The 25,674-nt window shown below is 45.2% G+C and overlaps 1 protein-coding gene across 1 annotated transcript in view; it reads left to right on the top strand.

Annotated features, from left to right (window-relative positions):
* The first annotated feature begins 3,998 nt into the window (after positions 1–3,998).
* Positions 3,999–25,674, top strand: part of KIAA1217 (KIAA1217 ortholog) — a 656,634-nt gene continuing 634,958 nt past the window's right edge. The window contains exons 1-2 of the mRNA XM_030201398.1: positions 3,999–4,467; positions 17,148–17,431. Of these exons, the coding sequence (XP_030057258.1) occupies positions 4,398–4,467; positions 17,148–17,431 (354 nt within the window). The 5' untranslated portion in view covers positions 3,999–4,397. The remainder of the gene's footprint in view (positions 4,468–17,147; positions 17,432–25,674) is intronic.

Genomic DNA, 25,674 nt, shown 5'->3' with positions numbered 1-25,674 from the left:
AAAATCAGCATGATCATACCTAAACCTTCACTACCCAAGCACCAAAGGACTCAAATATAAATCCACTTACGCATCCAGCTTTTCCTACTTAAGCGCACAACTATGGACCATGCTGCCAAAAGTAGTAAAAACTACGCTCGACCACCTAAATTTCTGAAAAGCACTAAAAAACAGACCTGTTCAGAAAAGCATACATAGTAAACATAGTAGATGACGGCAGAAAAAGACCTGCACGGTCCATCCAGTCTGCCCAAGATAAATTCATATGTGCTACTTTTTTATTTGTACTGTCCTCTTCAGGGCACAGACCGTATAAGTCTGGCCAGCCCTATCCCTGCCTCCCAACCACCAACCCCGCCTCCCACCACCAGCTCTGGCACAGACTGTATAAGTCTGCCCAGCACTATCCTCACCTCCCAACTACCAGTCCCGCCTCCCACCACCAGCTCTGGCACAGACCGTATACGTCTGCCCAGCACTATCCCTGCCTCCCACCACCGGCTCTGGCACAGACCGTATAAGTCTGCCCAGCACTATCCCCACCGCCCAACCACCAGCCCCGGCACAGACCGTATAAGTCTGCCCAGCACTAGTCCCGCCTCCCAACCACCAGCCCCGGCACAGACCGTATAAGACTGCCCAGCACTAGCCCCGTCTCCCAACCACCAGCTCTGCCACCCATTCTAGGCTAAGCTCCTGAGGATCCCTTCCTTCTGCACAGGATTCCTTTATGTTTATCCCACGCATGTTTGAATTCTGTTACCGTTTTCATCTCCACCACCTCCCGCGGGAGGGCATTCCAAGCATCCACCACCCTCTCCGTGAAAAAATACTTCCTGACATTCTTCTTGAGTCTGCCCCCCTTCAATCTCATTTCATGCCCTCTCGTTCTACATACCCCACCGATCCAACATAAAAAACCTGGATACCTGCGACATAACGAAACCAAAGACCGAAATGGACATATCCAAACTCTTCCTCTCCCTCTCTAAGTTCCCCCAATGTATTTACCATACATGAACCTTACTCTACCACTATCCAGCTTATTTTCGAAGGAGATCGCCGGCCATCTTCTGACACAAATCGGGAGATGGCTGGGGATCTCCTGAACCTGGCCAAATCGGTATAATCGAAAGCCGATTTTGTCCGGTGCCAACTGCTTTCCGTCACGAAGCCGGCCAAACTTCAAGGGGGCGTGTCGGTAGGGTAGCGAAGGCGGGACGGGGCGGGATGGGCATGTGCTCACGAGATGGCTGGCTTCACCCGATAATGAAAAAAAGAAAGCCGGCCCTGACGAGCATTTGGCCGGCTTCACTTGGTCCCTTTTTTTTCAGGACCAAGCTTCAAAAAGGTGCCCCAACTGACCAAATGACCACCGGAGGGAATCTGGGATGACCTCCCCTTACTCCCCCAGTGGTCACCAACCCCCTCCCACCCAAAAAAATATATATTTTTTTGCCAGCCTCTATGCCAACCTCAAATGTCATACTCAGCTCACTGACAACAGTATGCAGGTCTCTGGAGCAGTATTTAGTGGGTGAAGTGCACTTCAGGCAGGTGTACCCATGCCCATCCCTCCCCCCCTACCTGTTACACTTGTGGTGGTAAATGTTAAGCACTTCAAAAAAAACCAAAACCCACTGTACCCACATGTAGGTGCCCCCCTTCACCCATAAGGGCTATGGTAGTGGTGTACAATTGTGGGGAGTGGGTTTTGGGGGGGATTTGGGGGGCTCAGCACCCAAGGTAAGGGAGCTATGCACCTGGGAGCTATTTTTGAAGTTGATTGTAATGCCCCCTAGGGTGCCCGGTTGGTGTCCTGGCATGTCAGGGGGACCAGTGCACTTTAAATGCTGGCTCCTCCCATGACCAAATGCCTTGGATTTGGCCGGGTTTGAGATCGCCGGCATTAGTTTCCATTATCGGCGAAAACTGATGCCGGCCATCTCTGACATTTGGCCGGCCCCAACCGTATTATCGAAACGAAAGATGGCCGGCCATCTTTTTCGATAATACGGTTCGGGACTGCTCTTTGTGGCGCCGGCCAAATAGATGGCCGGCACCGTTCAATTATGCTCCTCCTCATCACCTTGAATTTGCTGATACCTGTATTTGTTCATACCAGAACCGGCTAACGCCGTTTACAGTACTATGTATGCCACATTGAGCCTGCAAAAAGGTGGGAAAATGTGGGATACAAATGAAACAAATAAAAAAATAATAAAATTCCTGAAGAAATAAATATTTTTTTAAAAGTTGGGATCAATTTTCCTCATGCACTTGTAATGCCTCTTCCTTCCTTGCCTCTCTCCCTATCTCTCCTACTCCTATTGCCCCCCCCCCCCCCCCCCCGGAGTAACTGTACCTTTGATTATACCAGCTAAATTGAGCACTTTATACCCTCTAAGACCCACATCCCAACAGTCGTTTTTGCTGCCTATATTGCCTCCCAGTTGTTAAAGCAATTCAATTCCTCTAGCTTGATAAGGTCATATTCTTCAGCAGGGATAGACTGAGAGTACTCTGGACCCCTTTGTCATGCTGCTACCACCCTTTCCCCACTATGCTTCTGCTGCCCCTGCCACCAGTGCCCCCACCCCGCTGTGCTTGCTCCCTCCCACCATGTTGCCGCTGCCCCCCCCCCCCGCCCCCCACCTTGAAGGCCCCGGTGATCTAGTGGCTTTGGCTTCTTCAGGGGCAGGAAATAAATCCTCTCTTTCCTGCCCACCCGCTGCCTCTTCTGTGCCCAGTGTGGTGCCGTGTTTACAAAATGGCTTCCGAGCGGGAGTCTCGGCAGCCATTTTGTGAATACAGCAGTGCAACCAGGGAGAATAGCGGCAGCGGCCACTAGACCACCAGGGCCCTGTGGGGGCTGTAGTGTGTGGTGGTGGGCAACCCTGGCCCCCTAGAGCCTCTGGGCCTTTGGGCACTTCCTGGATGCCTGAATGGTCAGTTTGCCTCTGTTCTTCAGTGCTATATACTAGATTCTAAATTACCAAATACATTTACAAATCAACCATAATTGCAACTGCTTACTATGATGTTATAAACTGCAAGTGTTTCTCCTATAAACATGCTCTCCTGCCCTGGCTCTTGCATAGCAGGTACAGAATCTTACCAAATTGTTTTCCTCCATATAAACAGAATAAGGGGAAAAGCCCTAGGTCGTTTGCAGCCGGCCTTATATACCACTGTAAACAGCAACTGAATTTAAGTCTGAGGAGGGAGCTCTTTTCAGTGTTAAAGTAGTTTAAAAATGGAATCACATCAGTCTCTGACCATCAAGTGTCTTCAACTAATGGAGTATGGAGCTTCCTACTCACAGGATCATTTTCAATCACTTCTCCATGCTAAGATAAAATGCAGTGTGCTATTTCCCCCACCCTGCCAGTCTGAAGTGGCAGGGCTCATGGTGTCAAGTTGCCCTTCCCCTCCTTATCCCTTAGGCATTGTTTACGCCTTCCAGTTTCTGGGCCCTTTGCCAGTTTCCTGTGAGTGAGTACAAATCATGGGTAAGTAACAACATAAATATTTGCAGGTAGTTTGGGCAGAGAACAGGACTCTTTTCTCTAATGCGGCAGGCAAATGACCCTTTGCGGATTTTAATGGTAATAAAACTGAAGGGATATATAATCCTCTCGTATTTTAACTAGATGTGGTAACTTGAGGCAAAATTAGCATTCTTACAAAGTCACCATTTGCTAAATTTCCTAAGCCCCCCAAGAATAATTACAGCCAGCTGCTCTATTGAAGCAATGCTAAGCACTGTGCATAAATGTATCATCAATTCCAAGCATTATATGGACAATTCTGTACGTCTGTACAGCTGAACGTATTATCCAAGAAGGATTTCACATCATTTTTTTCAATTAAACTCTACTTTTTATTTAAAGGCAATTATACAGTTTTGCAGAAATCTCTACGGGGACAAGGGGGGGGGGTTCTATGTTTGCAATATTAATCTAGACTACCTCAGTCCCATGATAACGATTTAAAAAGAGAAAGAAAGAAAAATAACCTTGTGGATTCAGATTCCAGCCGAGATGCATGTCTATAATCATGCGTGAAGTGTTTTCCAGAGCCACAGTGCCTGGCTATATTTGTAGCTGGGAGCAGTGGAAAGCTCTTGGCCACAGGACAGATCATCACCTGTTGGGGCCCTGGCTGTGTGAGCAGTTTACAGACTTTTTTTTTTTAATTCCGGGAGTGCAGGCCTCCCTTCCAGCCAGGATCAGGAGTCTTGCTCAGCAGGGGCTATAATCACACCTCTGGAATGCTGCTTGCTTTGCAGAGAGACTGTCCACCATTGAGGACCAGAATACTGTAGTCTTTCTGTCGGCTGTTTCTTGTCCTTTCCCTGTTCATGAGTGTCTGAAACCAGTGTAGTCAGGGGGGCAATGGAAGAACAGGAAAGCCAGAAATCTGAGCTGGAGTGCCTGGCTCATTCCGGGAGCAGTCAGATGAAGGGTAAGTAACTAAAGTCGCCAGAGATATAGAATTGCTGTACATTTTAGTGACTGTTCTGAGAACTTGTAGCTCAGAAAAATGACTTTGATTTTTTTTTCATGTTTGACTTCATTTTGGAAAGTTACTTTTTTTCTTCTTCTTCTATTTTGGTTGTATCCAAATTATCGAAGCCAAAACGGGAGTTGTTTACACATATCAAATGATACCTGGAGGTGCCCCAGTAGGGCAGGAAAAGTATCCAGTGCCATCTGCAGTTCTGGTGGCTAATACTGTACTCTGGAGCACACAAACTTTCTACAAAGCAAAACAGAGTACTGTTTAATGATCAACTGGAAGTTACAACATAAGGCTATCTGCAGACTGGCTGTGGCATAATGTCCAGAACTGCAGATATTTCCAATCCTGAACTTTTGTTTTTGTGTAAACACAGTATCAGCTGAATCCTCAGATAGCCTATTTTGCCGAGACCCCGCCCCCAAATACAGGGCAGGTTGTGGTTGTGTAACTCAGCTAAACTCCACGAACACAGCACGCATTAAAAATCCAGATCTCACCCAAACCTGTGTGCTCCTGCCTGTTGCTGTTTTGAGAAGTCTTAAATACATTCTGGTGACTGAATAATGAAATGCCTGGCTGGATGTCAGTGGTAACAAATCACATTGGTGACTTTCTTTTGAAAATGGGTGGGTGAGGGGGACTATTTGAACAAAATACAGATGCACTGTAGATGTAATGGAGTTTATTTGTAAATCACAGCTGATCATGCATGTCTAGTGTGCGCTGCATTCTAGCTTGAGGCAGATAGTACAGTATAACTTCTCTTCTGTATCTGTACCATTTTAAATCCCATCGAGTAACGAAAACACCAGAATCACTGCTGAAAACTAGGGATGTGCCCTGGCCAATATTTTTTTGGTTTGAGTTCAGTTCATTTTGCTTTTTTCCTGTCAGGCATTCATTTTAATAAATATGGAGCCGATGCAGAAAGCTGCTGCAGGCTACAGTGCATGCATAATGAGTAGTTTACTTGCTCCTTAATGGCTATTGCATGTTTAAAGGGTATCTGCATGCTAGAGAGCCTATCAGCTAACCTGCAGCAGGCAGGACTGTGAGCTGTCTACTGCAGGGGATCAATGCCAGAAGCCTACTGCCAAGTCTGAGACTGGCATAGAGCCCCTGCGATCAGCATAGGCAGATTTTCCTCTTGACTACGTGACAAGCTCAATTTTCGTCCACCGTCTATTAGAAATGTATGTCTTCATAATGTGGCTAAGACTGTAGTTTTCAGCATTAGGTACTTCGCTTTGGAATTCTTTTCCTTATCAGAACAGAAAATAACTACTTTAATTTAGCAAAAAGGTTAAACTTTTCTGTTTGATAAGTAACATTTGTTTTCCTTATTGTTTCTTTCTTAATTTTGACATTTTTTTCATTTTTTGCATATTATGATATATAATGGTTGAGAATTTGAATAATGTATTCTGTTGTATTCTTGCATTTTCTATTGTATAATTCTATTGTATAATGTTTATTTATTTGTACACTGCATTGAACTGCATTGAACCCATTAGGAGTGGAGGAGTGGCCTAGTGGTTTGGGTGGTGGACTCTGGACCTGGGGAACTGAGTTAAATTCCCACTTCAGGCACAGGCAGCTCCTTGTGACTCTGGGCAAGTCACTTAACCCTCCATTGCCCCATGTAAGCCACATTGAGCCTGCCATGAGTGGGAAAGCACGGGGTACAAATGTAACAAAAAAATAAATTATGGGGAATTAGCAGTTGACAAGCATCATATTGATACTGATATATTCATATTGCATGGGAACTGTGTGCCTGCTTAAATATGATCTATACAGCAGTGTTTCTGGGGACACTCCAAGGTAGAATTGGTAACATTCCTGGGATTCTATATATCACACCTTAATTTCCATGCGGAAATGAAAGCATATTCTATAACAATGCACGTAGCATTTAACTAGCTAATCAGCACTATCAATTGGATATTAAGCAATTATCAGCACTAATTGGCATTAATTAAGATTTACATGCACAACTCACTAAGCGCATTCTGTAATGTGGTTCACGTAAATTCTAAGTCACAGAACTGAAAAGGGGGCATGGCCATGGGCGTTTCTAAACACTATGCGCATTGTTATAGAATACAACTTCTTTGTGCCTAATTTAGGTGTTGGGATTTACGCTACGTAAAATATGGCACGTACCTTTGTACACAGTGACACCTTTAGAGCAAGTGTAAATTGGTGCATTTATTTATTTATTGGGATTTATTAACCACCTTTATGAAGAGATTCACCCAAGGAGGTGTACAGCAGGTACAGTTTAATATAAAACTTACAATTTTGCTAACTGCATAACACTAGTAAAATTACCAAGAATAAACATAAATACAATATGGGGTCCTTTACCAAGGTGCAATGAAGAATGGCCTGCGCTAGTGTAGTCACGTGTTTTGGACGCACGCAGGTCCATTTTTCTGTGCGCCTGCAAAAAAGACTTTTTGGGGGGCTGAAAATGCACGTGTGGCAAAATAAAAATTAGCGCGTGTCCATTTTGGGTCTGAGACCCTACCGCCACCCATTGACTTAGCGGTAAGGTCTCATGTGTTAACCAAGCGGTAATCATCGTTTTGTACACTGCTGATTACTGCCTGGTTAGCACCGTGCGGCAAAATAATTAAAAAATATTTTCCGATAAAAATTAGCGCCGGGCGGTAGTTCTGATTTGACGCACGTTGTACTGCATCGGCACCTACGCGCTTTAGTAAAAGAGCCCCTTAATGAGGTAAAAATGAAAACAGTAAATTGAAACCTAATAATAGAACTACCGTAAAACAGTATCAAAAATATACACGTTTAACAGCACTGGAATTCAAATACCAGAGATATAATTCAATGTTAGCATAATACTAATGATACACCTAATACACATGCATTAGAAAATTTGCATGCTGTAGGGGCTGGATCTGATAGCCTGTTTTATTCAGGTACATGTTTAAAAAAAACTGCTTCAGTTATTCAGACTGCAAATACAGCCTTAAAATGGAAGCCTTAAACGAAAGGGTTATTAACCAATAATGATGCAGAAGCAGATTGTTTAATATATTTTTTTCTATAAGTGTTATGAAATTGTATAAAACTAATAGTGTTAAAATACATATTTTTAGTTGACTACAAATTGTTATACATATTCACTCTGATGCACACAGTGATTTCAGTCATTATAATTAAACAAATGGAAATGCTGGAGCGTTAGGAAGATACCATCTGGAATAAAAGTAAAAATCTGGGGAGATCTATGAAATGCAGAACACAATTACAGTCTGCACGCAGCAAAAGGAAAAACAATTTTCTCCTATTGATTTTGTATAAAATCTCTCAAGCAAATTAAGGAGTTATGATTGACAAAAACATTGTAGATAATTTTCAGAAAGATTCACTGGGTAAATTCAGTGATGTGCAAAAGGCTGGAATAGTTTGTTTGTGAAGCAGAATTTCAGTATCATTGCTATTCATTTCATTTCTATTTGAAACAGTTGTGCATATTTTCTTTGTGGATTCCTGTACTGTAATGCTGTTTTAGTAATAAATGAATGTTACATCTAACAGCGTAAAACTAGATTTGGGGGGAGCCAGGGGTGAGATGAGGGGGTCAAGCATTTCCTCTCAGTCCCCCCATCCCTACCACTGCCTCAGCTACTGCCACCCCCCATTCATACCTTTGCCAGTAGGGATGCTCTACCCCACCAGCAAAGATATGAATGGGGGGGGGGGGCAGGTACCACGCGTTAATGGCCTAGAGATGGGAGTAACTAGTGAGGTAATTAAATTTGCTGATGACACAAAGTTATTCAAAGTCGTTAATTCGCAGGAGGATTATGAAAAATTACAAGAGGACCTTATGAGACTGGGAGACTGGGCGTCTAAGTGGCAGATGACGTTGAATGTGAGCAACTGCAAAGTGATGCATGTGGGAAAGAGGAACCCGAATTATAGCTACATCATGCAAGGTTCCACGTTAGAAGTCACGGGCCAAGAAAGGGATCTAGGTGTCGTTGTTGATGATACGTTGAAACCTGCTCAGTGTGCTGCTGCGGCTAAGAAAGCAAATAGAATGTTAGGTATTATTAGGAAAGGAATGGAAAATAAAAATGAGGATGTTATAATGCCTTTGTATCATTCCATGGTGCGACCGCACCTCGAATATTGTGTTCATTTCTGGTCGCCGCATCTCAAAAAAGATATAGTGGAATTAGAAAAGGTGCAGAGAAGGGTGACGAAAATGATAAAGGGGATGATGGGACGACTTCCCTTTCAGGAAAGGCTAAAGCGGCTAGGGCTCTTCAGCTTGGAGAAAAGGCTGCTGAGGGGAGATATGATAGAGGTCTATAAAATAATGAGTGGAGTTGAACGGGTAGATGTGAAGCGTCTGTTTACGCTTTCCAAAAATACTAGGACTAGGGGGCATGCGATGAAGCTACAATTTAGTAAATTTAAAATGAATCGGAGAAAATGTTTCTTCACTCAACATGTAATTAAACTCTGGAATTCGTTGCCAGAGAATGTGGTAAAGGCGGTTAGCTTAGCGGAGTTTTAAAAAGGTTTGGACAGCTTCCTAAAGGAAAAGTCCATAGACTATTATTAAATGGACTTGGGGAAAATCCACTATTTCTGAGGTAAGCAGTATAAAATGTTTTGTACTTTTTAGGGATCTTGCCAGGTATTTGTGACCTGGATTGGCGGCCACTGGTGAAACAGGATGCTGGGCTTGATGGACCTTTGGTCTTTCCCAGTATGGCAATACTTATGTACTTATGTAACCTGCAAATAAATAAATAAATAAATAAATAAAAAGCTCTAAAAAGTGGCGTATTAAATCTGGGCTTAGTGTGCGACAAAGTCCCATGTTTGAATGTATGAAGCCCAGATTTCAGTGCAGTTTAGTGAAAGGGTCTCTATATATAGCCTTAGTGTTGTAGAATAGCCCTCCACATACCCACAGACTGTTAAGGGGATTTTCGAAGCAAAGCTTTGAAAATTAGCTACAAAAACTGCAGTCCCTCATATGCATTCAAATAATGCGCTCTACTGAAAATTCCCCTTCATTGAACAGTCTATTAGTCAGTTCCCTGCCTTCTACTTCCACACTAACTTCCAGTGTAAACGTATTCATAGGCCTGTGCTCTAAGCTTTTCTTTTCCATAGGCAGAAAATAGGAAGTATGTTTGAGAGCAGATGACCCTACAAGCTTCATTCCTTAAGCCTTAAGCCTTTTTCTCGGATACAGAGAATAGAAGGCTGTATTGAATAGGGTTACCATATTTGTGGAGATAAAAAAAAGAGGACACAAAAATATAAAATTCTGCCCCACCATTGGCCTGCCCCTGCCGTACAGTCACCTTGACCCCCCCCCCCCCCCCCCCCCAAGAAAGTCAGATTCTGTAAGCAGTGAAAATACTGGTAAAAGTAACAGAAATACATTTTCTTCTGTACTCTGCTAAATAAAGAATTATAAAAGATATACATTTCTAAAAAAAGCAAACATCCATGAACAGCATGTGCCCTTTCATTTCCCTCCCATCCATGAGCAGCATGTCCGCCTCTCCTCTCCATCCCCTTCTACCCATGTGCTCATTTCCCCCTTTTCCCATCCCCCCTCCATGTATGTCTCCATCACCAGTCTTTTTTCCAGCCCCCTTCACTGCACCCACACTCCATCCACCTTTTTTATAGCTCCCTCCTTTTTTTATAGCTCCCTCCTTCCCACCCCTGGGGCTGGGCCCAATCCCAGCCCCCCAAAGAAAGATTCCTCACCTTTACTTGATCTTGAGTGATGCAGGAATGACTCTTAAATAAACTGGATGGGCTGAAGATAGGACCCAAAGTGGTGAACTGGATTAGGAACTGGTTGACGGACAGGCGCCAGAGGGTGGTGGTGAATGGAGTTCGCTCGGAGGAGGGAAAGGTGAGTAGTGGAGTGCCTCAGGGATCGGTGCTGGGGCCGATTCTGTTCAATATATTTGTGAGTGATATTGCCGAAGGGTTAGAAGGTAAAGTTTGCCTATTTGCGGATGATACTAAGATTTGTAACACAGTGGACACCCCGGAGGGAGTGGAAAACATGAAAAAGGATCTGAAAAAGCTAGAAGAATGGTCAAAGGTTTGGCAATTAAAATTCAATGCGAAGAAATGCAAAGTGATGCACTTAGGGAGTAGAAATCCAAGAGAGTCGTATGTGTTAGGCGGTGAGAGTCTGCTAGGTACGGATGGGGAGAGGGATCTTGGGGTGATAGTATCTGAGGATCTGAAGGCGATGAAACAATGTGACAAGGCGGTGGCCGTAGCTAGAAGGTTACTAGGCTGTATAGAGAGAGGTGTGACCAGCAGAAGAAAAGAGGTGTTGAGGCCCCACCTGGAGTATTGTGTTCAGTTTTGGAGGCCGTATCTTGCTAAGGATGTAAAAAGAATTGAAGCGGTGCAAAGAAAAGCTACCAGGATGGTATGGGATTTGCTTTACAAGACGTATGAGGAGAGACTTGCGGACCTGAACATGTATACCTTGGAGGAAAGGAGGAACAGGGGTGATATGATACAGACGTTCAAATATTTGAAAGGTATTAATCCGCAAACGAACCTTTTCCGGAGATGGGAAGGCGGCAGTGCTGTAGCGAGGGCTAACGGCACCCGGGGCGAGTCGCCACTGCACACCCCCCCCCCCCCCGGGTGCAGCACGGCGTGACCCCCCCCCCCCCCCCGGAGCGCATTGTTACCTGCGGGAGGGCCGATCCGGCCGATCCGTCCTGAGTGCACATCACTCGGAGCTGCGTCGGCCCCGCTGGTTCCCTGCTCTCTCTGCCCCGGAACAGGAAGTAACCTGTTCTGGGGCAGAGAGAGCAGGGAACCAGCAGGGCCGGCACCCCCCGAGTGTGTGCACCCGGGGCGGACCGCCCCTCCCGCCCCCCCTTCCTACGCCACTGGAAGGCGGTAGAACGAGAGGGCATGAAATGAGATTGAAGGGGGGCAGACTCAAGAAGAATGTCAGGAAGTATTTTTTCACGGAGAGGGTGGTGGATGCTTGGAATGCCCTCCCGCGGGAGGTGGTGGAGATGAAAACGGTAACGGAATTCAAACATGCGTGGGATAAACATAAAGGAATCCTGTGCAGAAGGAAGGGATCCTCAGGAGCTTAGCCTAGAATGGGTGGCAGAGCTGGTGGTTGGGAGGCAGGGCTAGTGCTGGACAGACTTATACGGTCTGTGCCGGGGCTGGTGGTTGGGAGGCGGGACTAGTGCTGGGCAGACTTATACGGTCTGTGCCGGGGCTGGTGGTTGGGCGGTGGGGATAGTGCTGGGCAAACTTATACGGTCTGTGCCAGAGCCGGTGGTGGGAGGCAGGGATAGTGCTGGGCAGACTTATACGGTCTGTGCCAGAGCTGGTGGTGGGAGGCGGGGTTGGTGGTTGGGAGGCGGGGATATGGCTGGACAGACTTATACGGTCTGTGCCCTGAAGAGGACAGTACAAATAAAAAAAGTAGCACATATGAATTTATCTTCTTGGGCAGACTGGATGGACCGTGCAGGTCTTTTTCTGCCGTCATCTACTATGTTACTATGATTCAGAACCGTGTAATTGCCCATAATATTCCTATGGGCGTCTACATGGTTAGCACATGCAAAAATTGCTAGAGCACCTTAGTAAACAGGGCCCTTGGTGTAAAAGCTGTGCTCTGTTGGGACTGGGCACAGAAAAGGTCTTTACCGCACATTAACTATATTCCCAGTTCACACAGATATATTTACCATGGATCCTATAAACTTGCATGTTCAGATTTTCCAACTAGAACACAAATGTGCATTCACAAGTTATACAATAAGTAAGGCCAGTTGCGTAACAATTCATTAATTGACTGTCAATGCCAATTATTAGCTATAATTGGGCTTAAGTGGTACCAATTAACATAACATAACAATGGTATTTGTATACTGCAATAACCACAAAGTTCTAAGCAGTTCACAGTATTCATTAAGAAACCAGAACAATCTCCCAGGAATTACAACACAAATTAGATAACAAACAGTAGCTCTAGTTATTTAAATAGAACAAACTTCTGGAAAAGGCAAGTTTTAAGATTTTCTCTTAAATAAAACATAGGAGTCAGATTGAGAAAAGCATAATGAGAATTCTTGCCTAAATTTAGAAGCTTGTTAAGCCAACAATAATTCATGAATTTTCAATTTCTTACAACCTTTGGGAGAAGGAAAGCTAAAAGGAGAATTGTTTATGATACTTCGAGATAGAGACAAAGATGTAAACTGAAAAATATCCAACATATAATGTGGAATAGCACCATCTAAAAATGTAAATAAAAAGCAAGCAAACTTAAAGAAAACCCTGGCCTCTATCGGCAACCAGTACAGTTTTGCAAAATACCCCCGAGATCTTATATGAGTTTTTTAAAGAAAAAATGTAACTCACTGCCATGTTCTGTATTGTCTGAAACTTTCTTAGTTTATACTTTGCGTTTCCCAGGAAAATCAAATTGTAAAAGTCTAGCTTCGACAATATCAGTGATTGGAGTCTAAATGTATCAGTTTCAAAAAGGCATCTCGCTCGTCTGTTTTCTTAGTAGGGAAAACGTGTAAATGCCAGTAGTCACTATTCTAGAAGTTGTGTGCTCGAATTCTGGAGTGTGCAACTTCAAGGGGGACATTGATCTGGGAGGGGCATGGGCAGTTCGGAGCACAAAGTTACACATGCGGGTTATAGAGTACTCACATTTATGCATCTAATTGCCTACAGTTAGGCCCTGAGCATTTTACGCAACTCACTCTATGCTGGTCTTCCTTTATACTCTATACTCTATTAAGCATCTTCAATTGATTCATTCCACAGCTGTTAAACTTATTCATAGTGCACACCATTTTGATCATGTCCCCTCCCCCTCCCCTTCAATTTGAACACTGGCTCCCTGTTTCAATTAGGATCCGCTTTAAAATACTCCTGCTTCTCTTTTAAGAATCGATCGGCTGCAGCTCGTTTACTTATCCAAATTATTGGTTCCCTATTGTCCTATTCGGTCTCTTCACGCCTCATCAGATAATCTTCTCCATGTACCTTCCCCATTGGTTCTTCATCTCTCACTTTCTCGAGACACTGCTTTCAGTTATCTGGGTCCCAAACTGTGGAATTTGTTGCCTCCTTACCTAAGGACACCTATGCCTCTGCAATCATTTAAGTCCCTTCTGAAAACTCACTTATTTTCTGAAGCCTGTATCTATAGCATTTTCAGTTACTAGTCCCTTTCGTCCTTTCCTTATCCCTGAGCCTACTTCATCAGCACAGTTCCTAGGGGTGGCCAAACCATTAAACCACCTGAGGCGGGGCCTCAGGTGTCACTCTTCAGGGAGCAGCATCTCCCCACTCTTCGGGGAGCAGAATCTCCCCCTCCCTTACTCCACCCTGTTTGTGGCGTTTACCTGTTGTTTCGTCATGTTCCAAAAGCCGGCAGTGGCAGCGATTCCCATATGCTGCCTTGCCGCTGGCATCCGTCTGTTCCCTTTACTGCGGCCGCCTCTCTGATGTAACTTCCTGTTTTGTCAGAGGCTCAGGCGGCCACAGTAAAGGGAAGAGGTGGGTGCTGGCTGCAGTGCAGCATATGGGAATCGCTTCTGCCACTGGTTTTTGTAACGTGACGAAACAAATGGGGTGGAGGAAGGAAGGGGGGCAGCATCTCGGCCCGAGGGGGGTGGCACCTTAGCTCCGCCTCAGGCGGCATCTTGCTTTGGGCCATCCCTGGCTGTTCCATTGTTTTAAGTCATGGTGTAAACCGCTTAGTTGCCTACCTAGGCTCAATTTTGCGGTATATTAAAATTTTGAAAAAATTAAATAAATATTCTAAACCAGTAGTTATGCACACAAGTCCCCTTACAGAATTTGCACTTAACACATATCATCCCAGCACCTAAATTTTGGCAACCTTTTGAGAATTAACCACTTACCCCCTAATTCTATAAAAGCATTTGCGCACTCAATTTAATTGAATGAGCCAATTAGCCCCAACAATTGGTTTTGACAAGCAATTATTGACACTAATTAGATTTAATTAGCATTCATGCATGTAAATTTATACATGGGATCCATGCCTAAAATTTACATGCAGTTGTAAAACGGGGTATGGAAATGAGAGGGGCATGGTCGTAAAGGGGCATTCCTAAAATTAATGCACGTTGTTACAGAACAGTGATTCCCTAGTCCAGTCCTGGAGTGTCCCTTGCCAGACAGGTTTTCAGGATATCCACAATGAATATGCATGAACTTAATTTGCATACACTGCCTCCATTATATCAAATCTCTTTCATGCATATTCATTGTGGATATCCTGAAAACCTGGCTGGCAAGGGGTTACTCCAGGACTGCACTTGGGAAACACTGTTATAACAGGGATACGTGCCTAATGCAAGTGTGTGCATTCGCACTATGTTTCAGTTGGTGCAAATGGCCACGTCTAAAGTTAGGTGCAATTCCTATGCACAAGCACTATTCTATAAACTGCGCCTAACTTTAAGCACAACTTATAGAATAGCTATTTTTTCAGCATTGATTTTTTTTTGGCACCATATATAGAATCTAACCCTTAGGGGCCCTTTTACTAAGCCACATGTCTACACCTGCCTAACACGCGCCTAAATGGAGTTACCGCCTGGCTACTGCCTGGCTCTTGCGGTAATTTAATTTTTGACATGTGTCCGATACGTCCTTTTTTGGCAAAAAATTTTTAAAGGCCTTTTTTACAGGCGCACTGAAAAATGGATCAACGTGCGCCCGAAACCCACGCCTGCACTACCACAAACCATTTTTCAGCGCACCTTAGTAAAAGGACTCCTTAGTGTTTACAGCTGAGAAGGTAGTAAGTCGTACCCCCACTAACTGTAGAAGTGACAGCATGGGGTAGAATTACTGTGCTTTAACTGCAGGGTGCAGTCTGTGCCCATTCTCTACCCATAACCTGCCCAGTTCCTGCCTCTTAACATAGTATGCAGTTTTCATGCGAGAATAAGTGTCATGGCAGCATGGTAACAGCATACATTAATTCATGCATTAAGGGCCAGATTCTATATATGTTGTCTGAAAAATCCACGCAGAAAAAAATTCTGCCTAAGCTTATTCTGTAAGCGGTGCCTAGATTTAGGCGCGGTATATAGAATACACTTAGCTGATATCACAGTGTTTAGAACTACATGCATCCATTTACACCAAGGAAACGTGGCATAAATACCGGAGCATAGATTTAGGCGCAGAGGGGCCTATTTTATAGCAATGCACATAAATTTTGGAACGCCCACAAAACGCCCATTTTCTCACCCATAACCATGCCCCTTTTTGGCTGCGCACATTAGAATTTAGGTGCTCTGCATTACAGAATACACTTAGGGGGTCTTTTACAGTGTGTTAGTGCTTTTAGTGTGCGCTAATGATTAGCATGTGCTAAACGCTAGAGATGCCCATAGCAGGGACGTAGCTGCGTGGGACCACGGGGGCATGGGCCCCAGTAGATTTGGCCCTGGCCCCTCCCGCCACCGCCGCCATCGGGTACCTTTGCTGGCGGGGGTCCCCAACCCCTGCCAGCCGAAGTCCTCTTCTCCGGCACGGCCGCGCTGCTGATCTGCAAGGGCAGGCTTCTGTTTCTGTGAGTCTGACGTCCTGCACGTGCGGCGGCGGGGGAGGATTGGCGGAGGCGGGAAGAGGGGGTCGAAAGGGTTGGCGCTGGGGGGGGTCAAAGGTGGTGCTGGTGGTGGTGGGGAGGTCAAAAATGGCGGGGGGGGGGGGTTAAAAATGGCGGGGGAGAGGGTCAGCGGCGCCAGGGAGCTAAAATGTGCCCCCTCACCTCGGGCTCTTGACCCCCCTCCCGCTGAAGTCTGGCTATGCCCCTGGCCCAGAGGAATACATGGATGTCTCTAGCATTTAGTGCACATTTATTTTTAGCGCATGCTAAAAATGCTAGCGTGCCTTTCTAAAAGGACCCCTTACTGAGTTGTGTGGTTAAATTATTTTGCCAATTAGTACTCTTAACTGCTTGTTAAGTGTTGTTATCGACGCTGATTAGCTTGTTAAGTACTCAGAACACTAGGGGGTCCTTTTACTAAGGCACACCGAAAAATGGTCTGTGCTGGTGTAGGCGTGTGTATTGGACACGCGCAGGTCCATTTTTCAGCGCGCCTGCAAAAAAGGTCTTTTTTTTTGGGCCAGAAACGGATGTGCAGCAAAATAAAAATTGGTGCATGGCCATTTTGGGCCTGAGATCTTACCGCCACCCATTGACTTAGCGGTAAGGTCTCACGTGTTGATTGGGCGGTAATCGGCAGCGTGCATACACTGCCGATTACCACCCAGTTAGCACCACATGGTAGAAAATAAAAATTTTTCTGCTGCGTGTAACGTGTGTAAAAATGAGAATTACCACCCGGGGCATATGGTAGCTGGGTGGTAGTTCTAATTTGACGTACCTTAGTAAAATGGCCCCTAGGTGCAATATATATAATCCAGGTAATTGCTTAGCGCACTTTAGTACACGGCCCTTAGTTTATTGCTATACATACAATTGTTTTCTTCTAAAAGCTGTAATTGTAGATATTACAGGCTCATCATTCTCTTTATCTTTTCAGACCAAGGGACAAAAAATGTGCGCATGACATCATTTGAAGATGCTGAATGTCGCCGAGCTAAAGAACACCTTGCTAATGGGAGCAGTCACTACCCCAACCCAAAAGCCACACGCAGTATTCCTCGAAGGCATACAGTAGGTGGGCCACGCAGTTCCAAAGAAATCCTGGGAATGCAGACTTCAGAGATGGACAGAAAGAGAGAGGCCTTCTTGGAGCACCTGAAGCAGAAATACCCTCATCATGCCAATGCAATAATGGGTCACCAGGAGCGCCTGAGAGATCAGGTATGAAGTGCAAAATGAATAAGTACTGTAACTGGGCAGAGTGGTTGGGGGATTTGTGGGGGGTGGGAGAGGGGTAGAGGGTAGAGATACCTGTGTGATTTAAACTAATATATTTTCCACATTTTTATCATTTAAAAATCCTTTTGCTTATAAATGTTCTACATATAATCAAAGATGTAGACAACTAGAAGGCAGAACTTTATTTTAAATGTCCTATATATCTGTTGTATATTTATCCAATCAAATAGCTACATAATCATACTGTGTGTCTTTTTTGAGGGGTTGTTTTACTAATGAACGCTGAAAAATGGCCTGTGCTGTTGTAGGCACGTGTACTGGACGCACGTAGATCCATTTTTAGCATGCCTACAAAAAATGGCCTTTTTTGGGGGGGGGGGGCGAAAATGGACGTGTGGCAAAATTGGCGCGCATCCATTTTGGGCCTGAGAACTTACTGCCACCCATTGAATTAGCAGTAAGATCTCACGCGTTAACCGGGCGGTAATCGTCAGCGTGCATACACTGCTGATTACCACCTGGTTAGTTCTTATCTCTCTATATAAAAGGCACCACCAACGTTCTAAATGAAGCCTCCAGCCGGAAGTGTGAAGGGGGAGAGATATCCGGTTTCCCCATGAGTGTCTGCCCCGCCCTCGCTCTCTCTGTAACACAAACAGTGAAGGAAAACACAGCAAAGCACGAAATCAAATCGCTCTCTCTGTAACAGTGAAGGACTCAGAGGGGGGAGGGGAGAGAGGGCAGAAGCCCTCACTATCTCTGTAACACAAACACAGCACAGCAAGAAACTTAACACTGAAGGACTCGACTCCGAGGGGTGGGGGGACAGACAGCACAGGGGAAGGGAGAGAGGGCAGAGGGCAGGGACACACACACTCCCACATGCACACAGAAGAAAACCTTGCTAGCCCCCGTTTCATTTGCATCAGAAACGGGGCTTTTTTACTAGTGTACTATCCTGCTTATAATCGAACGAGAAAAACGCCCAAGTTCCGACGTAAATCGGGAGGTGGATGTTTATCTCACAAAAACGAATAACGCGGTATAATCGAAAGCCGAACTTGGACGTTTTCAACTGCACTCCATCGCGGAAGCGTACAAAGTTAACGGGGGCATGTCGGAGGCGTGGTGAAGGCAGGACTGGGGCATGGTTATCACCCGAACAGAGAAGGACGCCTTTCGCCGATAATGGAAAAAAAGTATTCGTTTGTAGCTAGAATTTAGGGCACTTTTCCTGGACCCTGTTTTTTCACGAATAAGGCCCCAAAAAGTGCCCTAAATGACCAGATTACCCCCAGAGGGAATCGGGGATGACCTCCCCTGACTCCCCCAATGGTCACTAACCCCCTCCCACCACAAAAAAATGATGTTTCACAACTTTTTATTTTCACCATCAAATGTCATACCCACCTCCCTGGCAGCAGTATGCAGGTCACTGGAGCAGTTGTTAGGGGCTGCAGTGGACTTCAGGCAGGTGGACCCAGGCCCATCCCCCCCCTACCTGTTACAATTGTGCTGCTTAATGCTTATTAGTCGTCCAACCCCCCAAACCCACTGTACCCACATGTAGGTGCCCCCCTTCACCCCTTAGGGCTATAGTAATGGTGTAGACTCGTGGGCAGTGGGCAGTGGGCAGTGGTGTGCTGGTAAATTTTTAACAACAGGCTCTCTCCCCGGTCCACCTCGGCGCCCCCCCCCCCCCCCCCCGTCCACCACTGCGCCCCCCCCCCCCACCCGTCCACCTCTGCGCCCCCCAAAATTGCAGAGCTGGCTATAGCCAGTGGGGGGGGGGGGGGGAGGCAATGCATTACTCTCGCCAGGAAAAAAAAAATTAAATGATCCCAGGTTCCAATCTAATTCATGTTTAATGTGGGATAAAATGCCATAAATAAGTAAATAAATATAAACTTTTAATGTTGAGCACCTGATTCTCAAAGTGAACATATTCCAAACACTATAATGAAAATAAAATGATTTTTTCTACCTTTGTTGTCTGGTGACTGTTTTTCTGATCATGCTGGCCCAGTATCCAATTCTGCTGCTATCTGTCCTCCTAACTCCGTTTCCAGGGCTTCCTTTGCATTTATTTCTTTTACTTTCCTCCTTTCTTCTTCATTTCTGGTCCTCAGCTTCTGCCTATTTTCTTCATCCATGTGCAGTTTTTCTCCTTTCTTCCTTTTCCCTTATCTTATCTCCTTCCTCACTCTTCCCTCCCCTCCATCTATGTCCAGCATTTATTCTCTCTCCCCTCCTCTCCCCCTGCCCTCCATTCACCCATGGCCAGCGACCCTTCTCTCCCCTGCCCTCCATCCACCCATGGCCAGCTGTGACCCTCCTCTCCCCTGCCCTGCATGCACCCATGGCCAGCGATCCTTCTCTCCCCTGCCCTCTTTCCACCCATGGCCAACGACCCTTCTCTCCCCTGCCCTCCATCCACCCATGGCCAGCAGCTCCCTTCTCTCCCCTGCCCTCCATCCACCCATGGCCAGCAGCTCCCTTCTCTCCCCTGCCCTCCATCCACCATGGCTAGCAGCTCCCTTCTCTCCCCTGCCCTCCATCCACCCATGGCCAGCAGCTCCCTTCTCTCCCCTGCCCTCCATCCACCCATGGCCAGCAGCTCCCTTCTCTCCCCTGCCCTCCATCCACCCATGGCCAGCAGCTCCCTTCTCTCCCCTGCCACCCCCTCCCGACTTGTTCCGCAAATTCTCCTGCTTCCTCCCTCCCTCCCTCCCGATCAGGTCCCTCACCGACCCTACCTTGGCCATCAAATTCTTCGGGGCAGGCAGTGTTGCCTGCCCGCTGCCATCGCTGACTTTGCTCCGCCTCCCGAGCGTGCTTCAAAATGGCCGCTGAGACTTACAGATGTCTCGCGAGGCCGCCTCTGGAAGTCTCGGTGGCCATTTTTAAAGCGCAAACAGGCGGCGGAGGAAAGTCAGCGATAGCAGCGGGCAGGCAACACTGTCTGCCCCGAAGAATTCGATAGTCAAGGTAGGATCGGTGAGGGACTGGATCCGGAGGGCGGAGGGAGGGAGAGCCGGCTCGCCCTTTCCAACAACCGGCTCGCAAGTCCGGCCAAAATTTAACAACCGGATCTTGCGAGCCGGAGCGAGCCGGCTCCAGCACACCACTGGCAGTGGGTTTTGAGGGGGATTTGGGGGGCTCAACACACAAGGGAAGGGTGCTATGCACCTGGGAGCTCTTTTACCTTTTTTTTGGTTTTTGTAAAAGTGCCCCCTAGGGTGCCCGGTTGGTGTCCTGGCATGTGAGGGGGACCAGTGCACTACGAATCCTGGCCCCTCCCATGAACAAATGCCTTGGATTTATTCGTTTTTGAGCTGGGCACTTTCATTTTCCATTATCACTGAAAAACAAAAATGCCCAGCTCACAAATTGTCGAATAAAACATGGACGTCTATTTTTTGTGAAAATACGGTTCGGTCCGCCCCTTCACGGACCCGTTCTCGGAGATAAACGCCCATGGAGATAGACGTTTTCCTTCGATTATGCCCCTCCACATATATGTTTTACTTTAGATCATGTAACCCAACAGGCCTAGTTTAGGAGCCCTTTTAATAAGCCGCGTAAGCGTCTAGGCACACCCAACGTGCACCAAAATGGAGATACCGCGTGGCTGTTGCGGTAATTTCATTTTTGCCGTGCGTCTGATACACGCAGCCGAAAAATAATTTTTATTTTCTGCTGCGCATATGAGACGCGCATCAAGTGGCATTTGGCACGCATAGGTCATTACCGCCTGGTTACCACATGAGGCTTTACCGCTAGGTCAATGACTGGCGGTAAGGTCTCAGACCCAAAATGGACGTGCAACAATTTTCATTTTGCCGCAAGTTCATTTTCGTCAAAAATTTTAAAAAGGCCTTTTTTTGCAGGTGCGCTGAAAAATGATTCTGCGCGCGCCCAAAACATGCGCCTACATTACCACAGGCCATTTTTCAGCGCACCTTAGTAAAAGAACCCCTTACAGAACTAGTGTAGTAGTATTCCTGTATTATTTCCTCAAAGTGTGCAGAAATATATTTATTTCAGTTTGTAGACTGGTTTCTCAAATTAATGCTTAAAGCAATTTACAACAAATTTATTATGTAAAATGTTGCTCTGGTTTGGTCTGTTCTTGGTTATCTGATTGTAATTACATTTTAATGGAGAGAAATTGGCTTGGGAGTCATGGGAGACTGAGGCATGACAGCTTGATGTGTCCTTCCATAGTGCCATCCTGATCTTTGTTCATTTAAAAGAGAAAAAATACTGAATGGAAATTTACCATAGAATAGACAAACAGAACTAGAATGCCTGAGAGTCCCACAAAGACATCAGCTGCAGAGATGGATATGAAGGAGGAAACCCACCATAAATGGAACCCAAGAATGATGTCACCAAATCCCAACCAAGGAGGAAACTACTTCTGGTTGTGGGATTATATTCAATAAAGAAGTAGATTGATGAGTCCTTTTACTAAGGTGCGCTGAAAAATGGGCTGCGGTAGTGTAGGCACATGTTGTGGACTTGCGCAGATCCATTTTTCAGCGCACCTGTAAAAAAGGCCTTTTTAAAAATTTTGCCGAAAATGGATGTGCGGCAAAATAAAAATTGGCGCACGTCCATTTTGGGTCTGAGACCTTACTGCCAGCCGTTGGCATAGTGGTAAGGTTTCACGCGTTAACCATGTAGTAATCACCCACGTGCGTCAAGTTGGAGTTACCGCCCGATTTTTGCTGTGCGCCAGAAAATAAAATATATTTTCTGACGCGTGTAGTGAATGCCTGTAAAAATGAAATTACCGCACGGCCATGCGGTAGCCGGGTGGTAAGTCCAAAATGACACACGGGTGCGCATAGGCGCCTACGCAGCTTAGTAAAAGGGCCCCTGAGGGACAAGATTGGCAGGCACATCTCTAAGTGAATGCACCATTTAGGTGTCTTGATTCTGAGTGGCAAGAGCCCATTTTATGATAGCATCTGGGCACCCAGATTCCATTACAGAATACTAGTGTCACCTGGTATCAGTGTGCCTTACTTACACTTGCACACCCACAGTCACACCAGCCATAGTCCTGGCATAACTATGGTCGTGTAAATACAGTAGAGGCATGAGGAACATACAGTATCCTGTCAAATACATATGTAATTGGGAGCCCCGCCCATGTCCCCCCAATCTGCATGCATAATTTAACTGAACGAGCCAATTAGAGCCAATAAGGCGAATTGAATTTACGCACACCTACGTAGTTGGTATTCTATAAAGATGCGCAAGTAAATTTTGCACACGGATCCAAAAAGGGGCCATGGAAGGGGCATGGGCGGGTCAAGTAATTCCTAGAATTTGTATGAGATGTTATAGAATAAGGCAAATCCACACCTAATTTAGGCATGAGGATTTACACCAGGTTTTAGTTGGTGTAAACCCTTGTTCTTAAAATTAGGCACTGATCCCGGCATTAACTGCTGGATTCTATGTAGCGCACCTAGAGATCCGCGCCAAAATCCAGGCATAGTTTCTACTTGTGTAACTTAATTGGCTTAACAAGCCAATCAGTGTATTGAACAGCACTTAAGCAATAATGAGCACTAATTGGCAAGATTTAGAATTTACATACATAACTTGCTAAGCGGATTCTGTAACGCACCGCACCTAAATTCTAAAGCGCGCAGTTCAAAAGGGGCATGGCTATGGTTGGGGCACTGTTATATAAATTGTGCCCAACTTTGAGCACTGCTTATAGAATAGTGCTCAGTGCTCAATTTTTTTTGGCTCCCAAATTTGGGTGCCATTTATAGAATTTAGTCCCATGTGTCTACTGTGTGTGTAAGTTAGAAGGGATATTAGGAGGGATACAAACCATATTTATTTATTTATTTAATTAAAAATAATTTCTATACCACCTATGACAAGGTGGTTTACAACATAACACTGCAGGAGATCCCTCTACGATGAAAAATCACAGCAGGCAAAAGTAAAGGCTGAACAAGGACGAATCCACCACTGGAGATATAATCCAACAGTCTTTTATTGATGCAGATAAAGAAAGGACCCGACACGGTCCATGTTTCGGTGCATACAAGCGCCTACATCAGGGGTGAAATAGTAAACTCTGGAATAAAATCGTTGGTTTTACAAGAGTAGACTTTATAGCCTTTGCTAGTGTTGGTTTACTCACGATTGCGCTCTGATCAGCTTGATTTTCGTTCTTTTATATGTGCAGAGTTGAAAACCAGCGCTTTTATTCCAGAGTTTACTGTTTGACCCCGATGTAGGCGCTCGTATGTGCTGAAACATGGACCGTGTCGGGTCCTTTCTTTATCTGCGTCAATAAAAGACTGTTGGATTATATCTCCAGTGGTGGATTCGTCCTTGTTCAGCCTCTACTTTTGCCTGCTGTTACAACATAACATTCACATTATTAATAAAAATAAAAAACCACATACGTACGCCACAGAATCAATGTCAAATTAGTTCAGTTCTTTATAAAAGATTTTTTTAAAAGGCAGACACAACCAGTTGTGTTTTCAACAACTTTCTAAATTGTGTTTTACTACTACATTGTGGAATGTACTGGGTCTGGGACAGCTACAGCAAATTGATACCAACTGGAACAAAAGCTGAGGCTTGAGTGTCCACATAATGCAACTGTTTTAGACCTCAGTATTCAAAACAAAGGTAAAATTGATATCATGGTCCACTTGGGGACAAAAGACCTTGCTAGGACTCAATTCAGTGTAGCAGAGGAGAAGTTCAAGTAGTTAGGGGGTGGCCATTTTCATTAATTTTAATGGTGCTGAAAAACTTGGCGCTGAATAGGCGCCGTCATTTGCACCAGCTGAAACGTGGTGCAAGTGTACACCCCTAAATTGGGCATATATCCCTCCCTTATTCTATAACAACACACATAAATGCTAGGAATGCCCCCGCTCCGCCCATGACTCCTCCATTTCTGTTCTCCTTTTTTTTTTTTTTTTTTACTCGTGTGTAAAGTTTAGGCACAGAACCTGCACCTAAATGTACATGTGTAAATTCCAATTAAATCTAATTAGTGCCAATAATTGCTTGTTAAAAAGCCAATTGGTTCAAATTAGCTCATTATTCAATTAAATTGCATGCGCAAATTGGGCATGCACCCAAATTTGCGCCCTCAATTTTTGGTGACTTTTGTAGCAGTAGGGAGATTATAACTCTAAACCAAGAGCTTATCATGGGGTCCTTTTATCAAGGCGCAGGAAAAAGGGCCCTGCGCTAGCGGTAGGGGCCATTTTTCGCAGCCAGTAAAAGCCCCCTCCCCCCCAAAAAATGGTCATGTAGTGAAATAATTCTTACAGCGTGACCATGCGGTGGGGAACCTTTACCACCACCCATTGAGGTGGTGTTAAGGGCTCCCACGCTAACCCAGTGGTAACCGGGCAGCACGCAGCAATGCCAGATTATCACCGCAGAAGACATTTCCAGGGGTTTTCTTTTTACCCCAGAAATGGCATGCTCTCGGGGCGACACTACCACTGGTTACTGGTAGTCCTGGAAGAGCGAGTGGTAAGCCTGCTTTGGGCTTACTGCCGCTCTGTAAAAGTGCCCCATATGAGGCTTAAAGGGAGTAAAATTATCTATAGTTATAAAGGCATGAAGGGAAAGTTACATCAACTGGAGTCCAAAGCAGGGGAATGGGAATAAAATTGGATAGATTAGATGGGTTTTACGGCCCTTATTTGCCATTATATTCTGTGATAACTTTCAGTTCACAACCAATGACTGCTGCCATGTTTTAAAATATTTTCATCTCTTTATGAAAATCTAAATCTTCTCTTGACAGTGTGACTCATTCTGAACTGGACGGGTTACTGTAGATCAAACCTGGGCAGACTACGATATCTATCCTACACATTCTTTAACTTGATATCAGATGCCAACAGATCATCCTACAAGCATGTTAACCATTTAATTGAGGCTTATTTTTAGCAAACTGATAGTTGTTTTGCGTATAGTTCTGGATAGTGGTCTCGAGTTATGTGTTTGCATTGTTTATAGGTCATGCCAGGTTTTTAGGTTACATGGACACAAAATGGATGCAGTTGCTTTCACTGTGACAGAAAAGCTGTTGTCATTGCTTGATTACGACAAACACAGTGGGAAGTGGACCAATGACTTCAGGACAAAGAGACTAAGATGATATTCAGGGAGTAAACTTTATATCATCTTAGTCTCTTTGTCCTGAAGTCATT

The sequence above is a fragment of the Microcaecilia unicolor genome, chromosome 1 (assembly GCF_901765095.1).
Source record: "Microcaecilia unicolor chromosome 1, aMicUni1.1, whole genome shotgun sequence".
In the NCBI taxonomy this organism is placed as follows: Eukaryota; Metazoa; Chordata; class Amphibia; order Gymnophiona; family Siphonopidae; genus Microcaecilia; species Microcaecilia unicolor.
The sequence above is the reverse complement of the archived record's forward strand: the minus strand, read 5'-3'. Positions and strand labels throughout refer to the sequence as shown.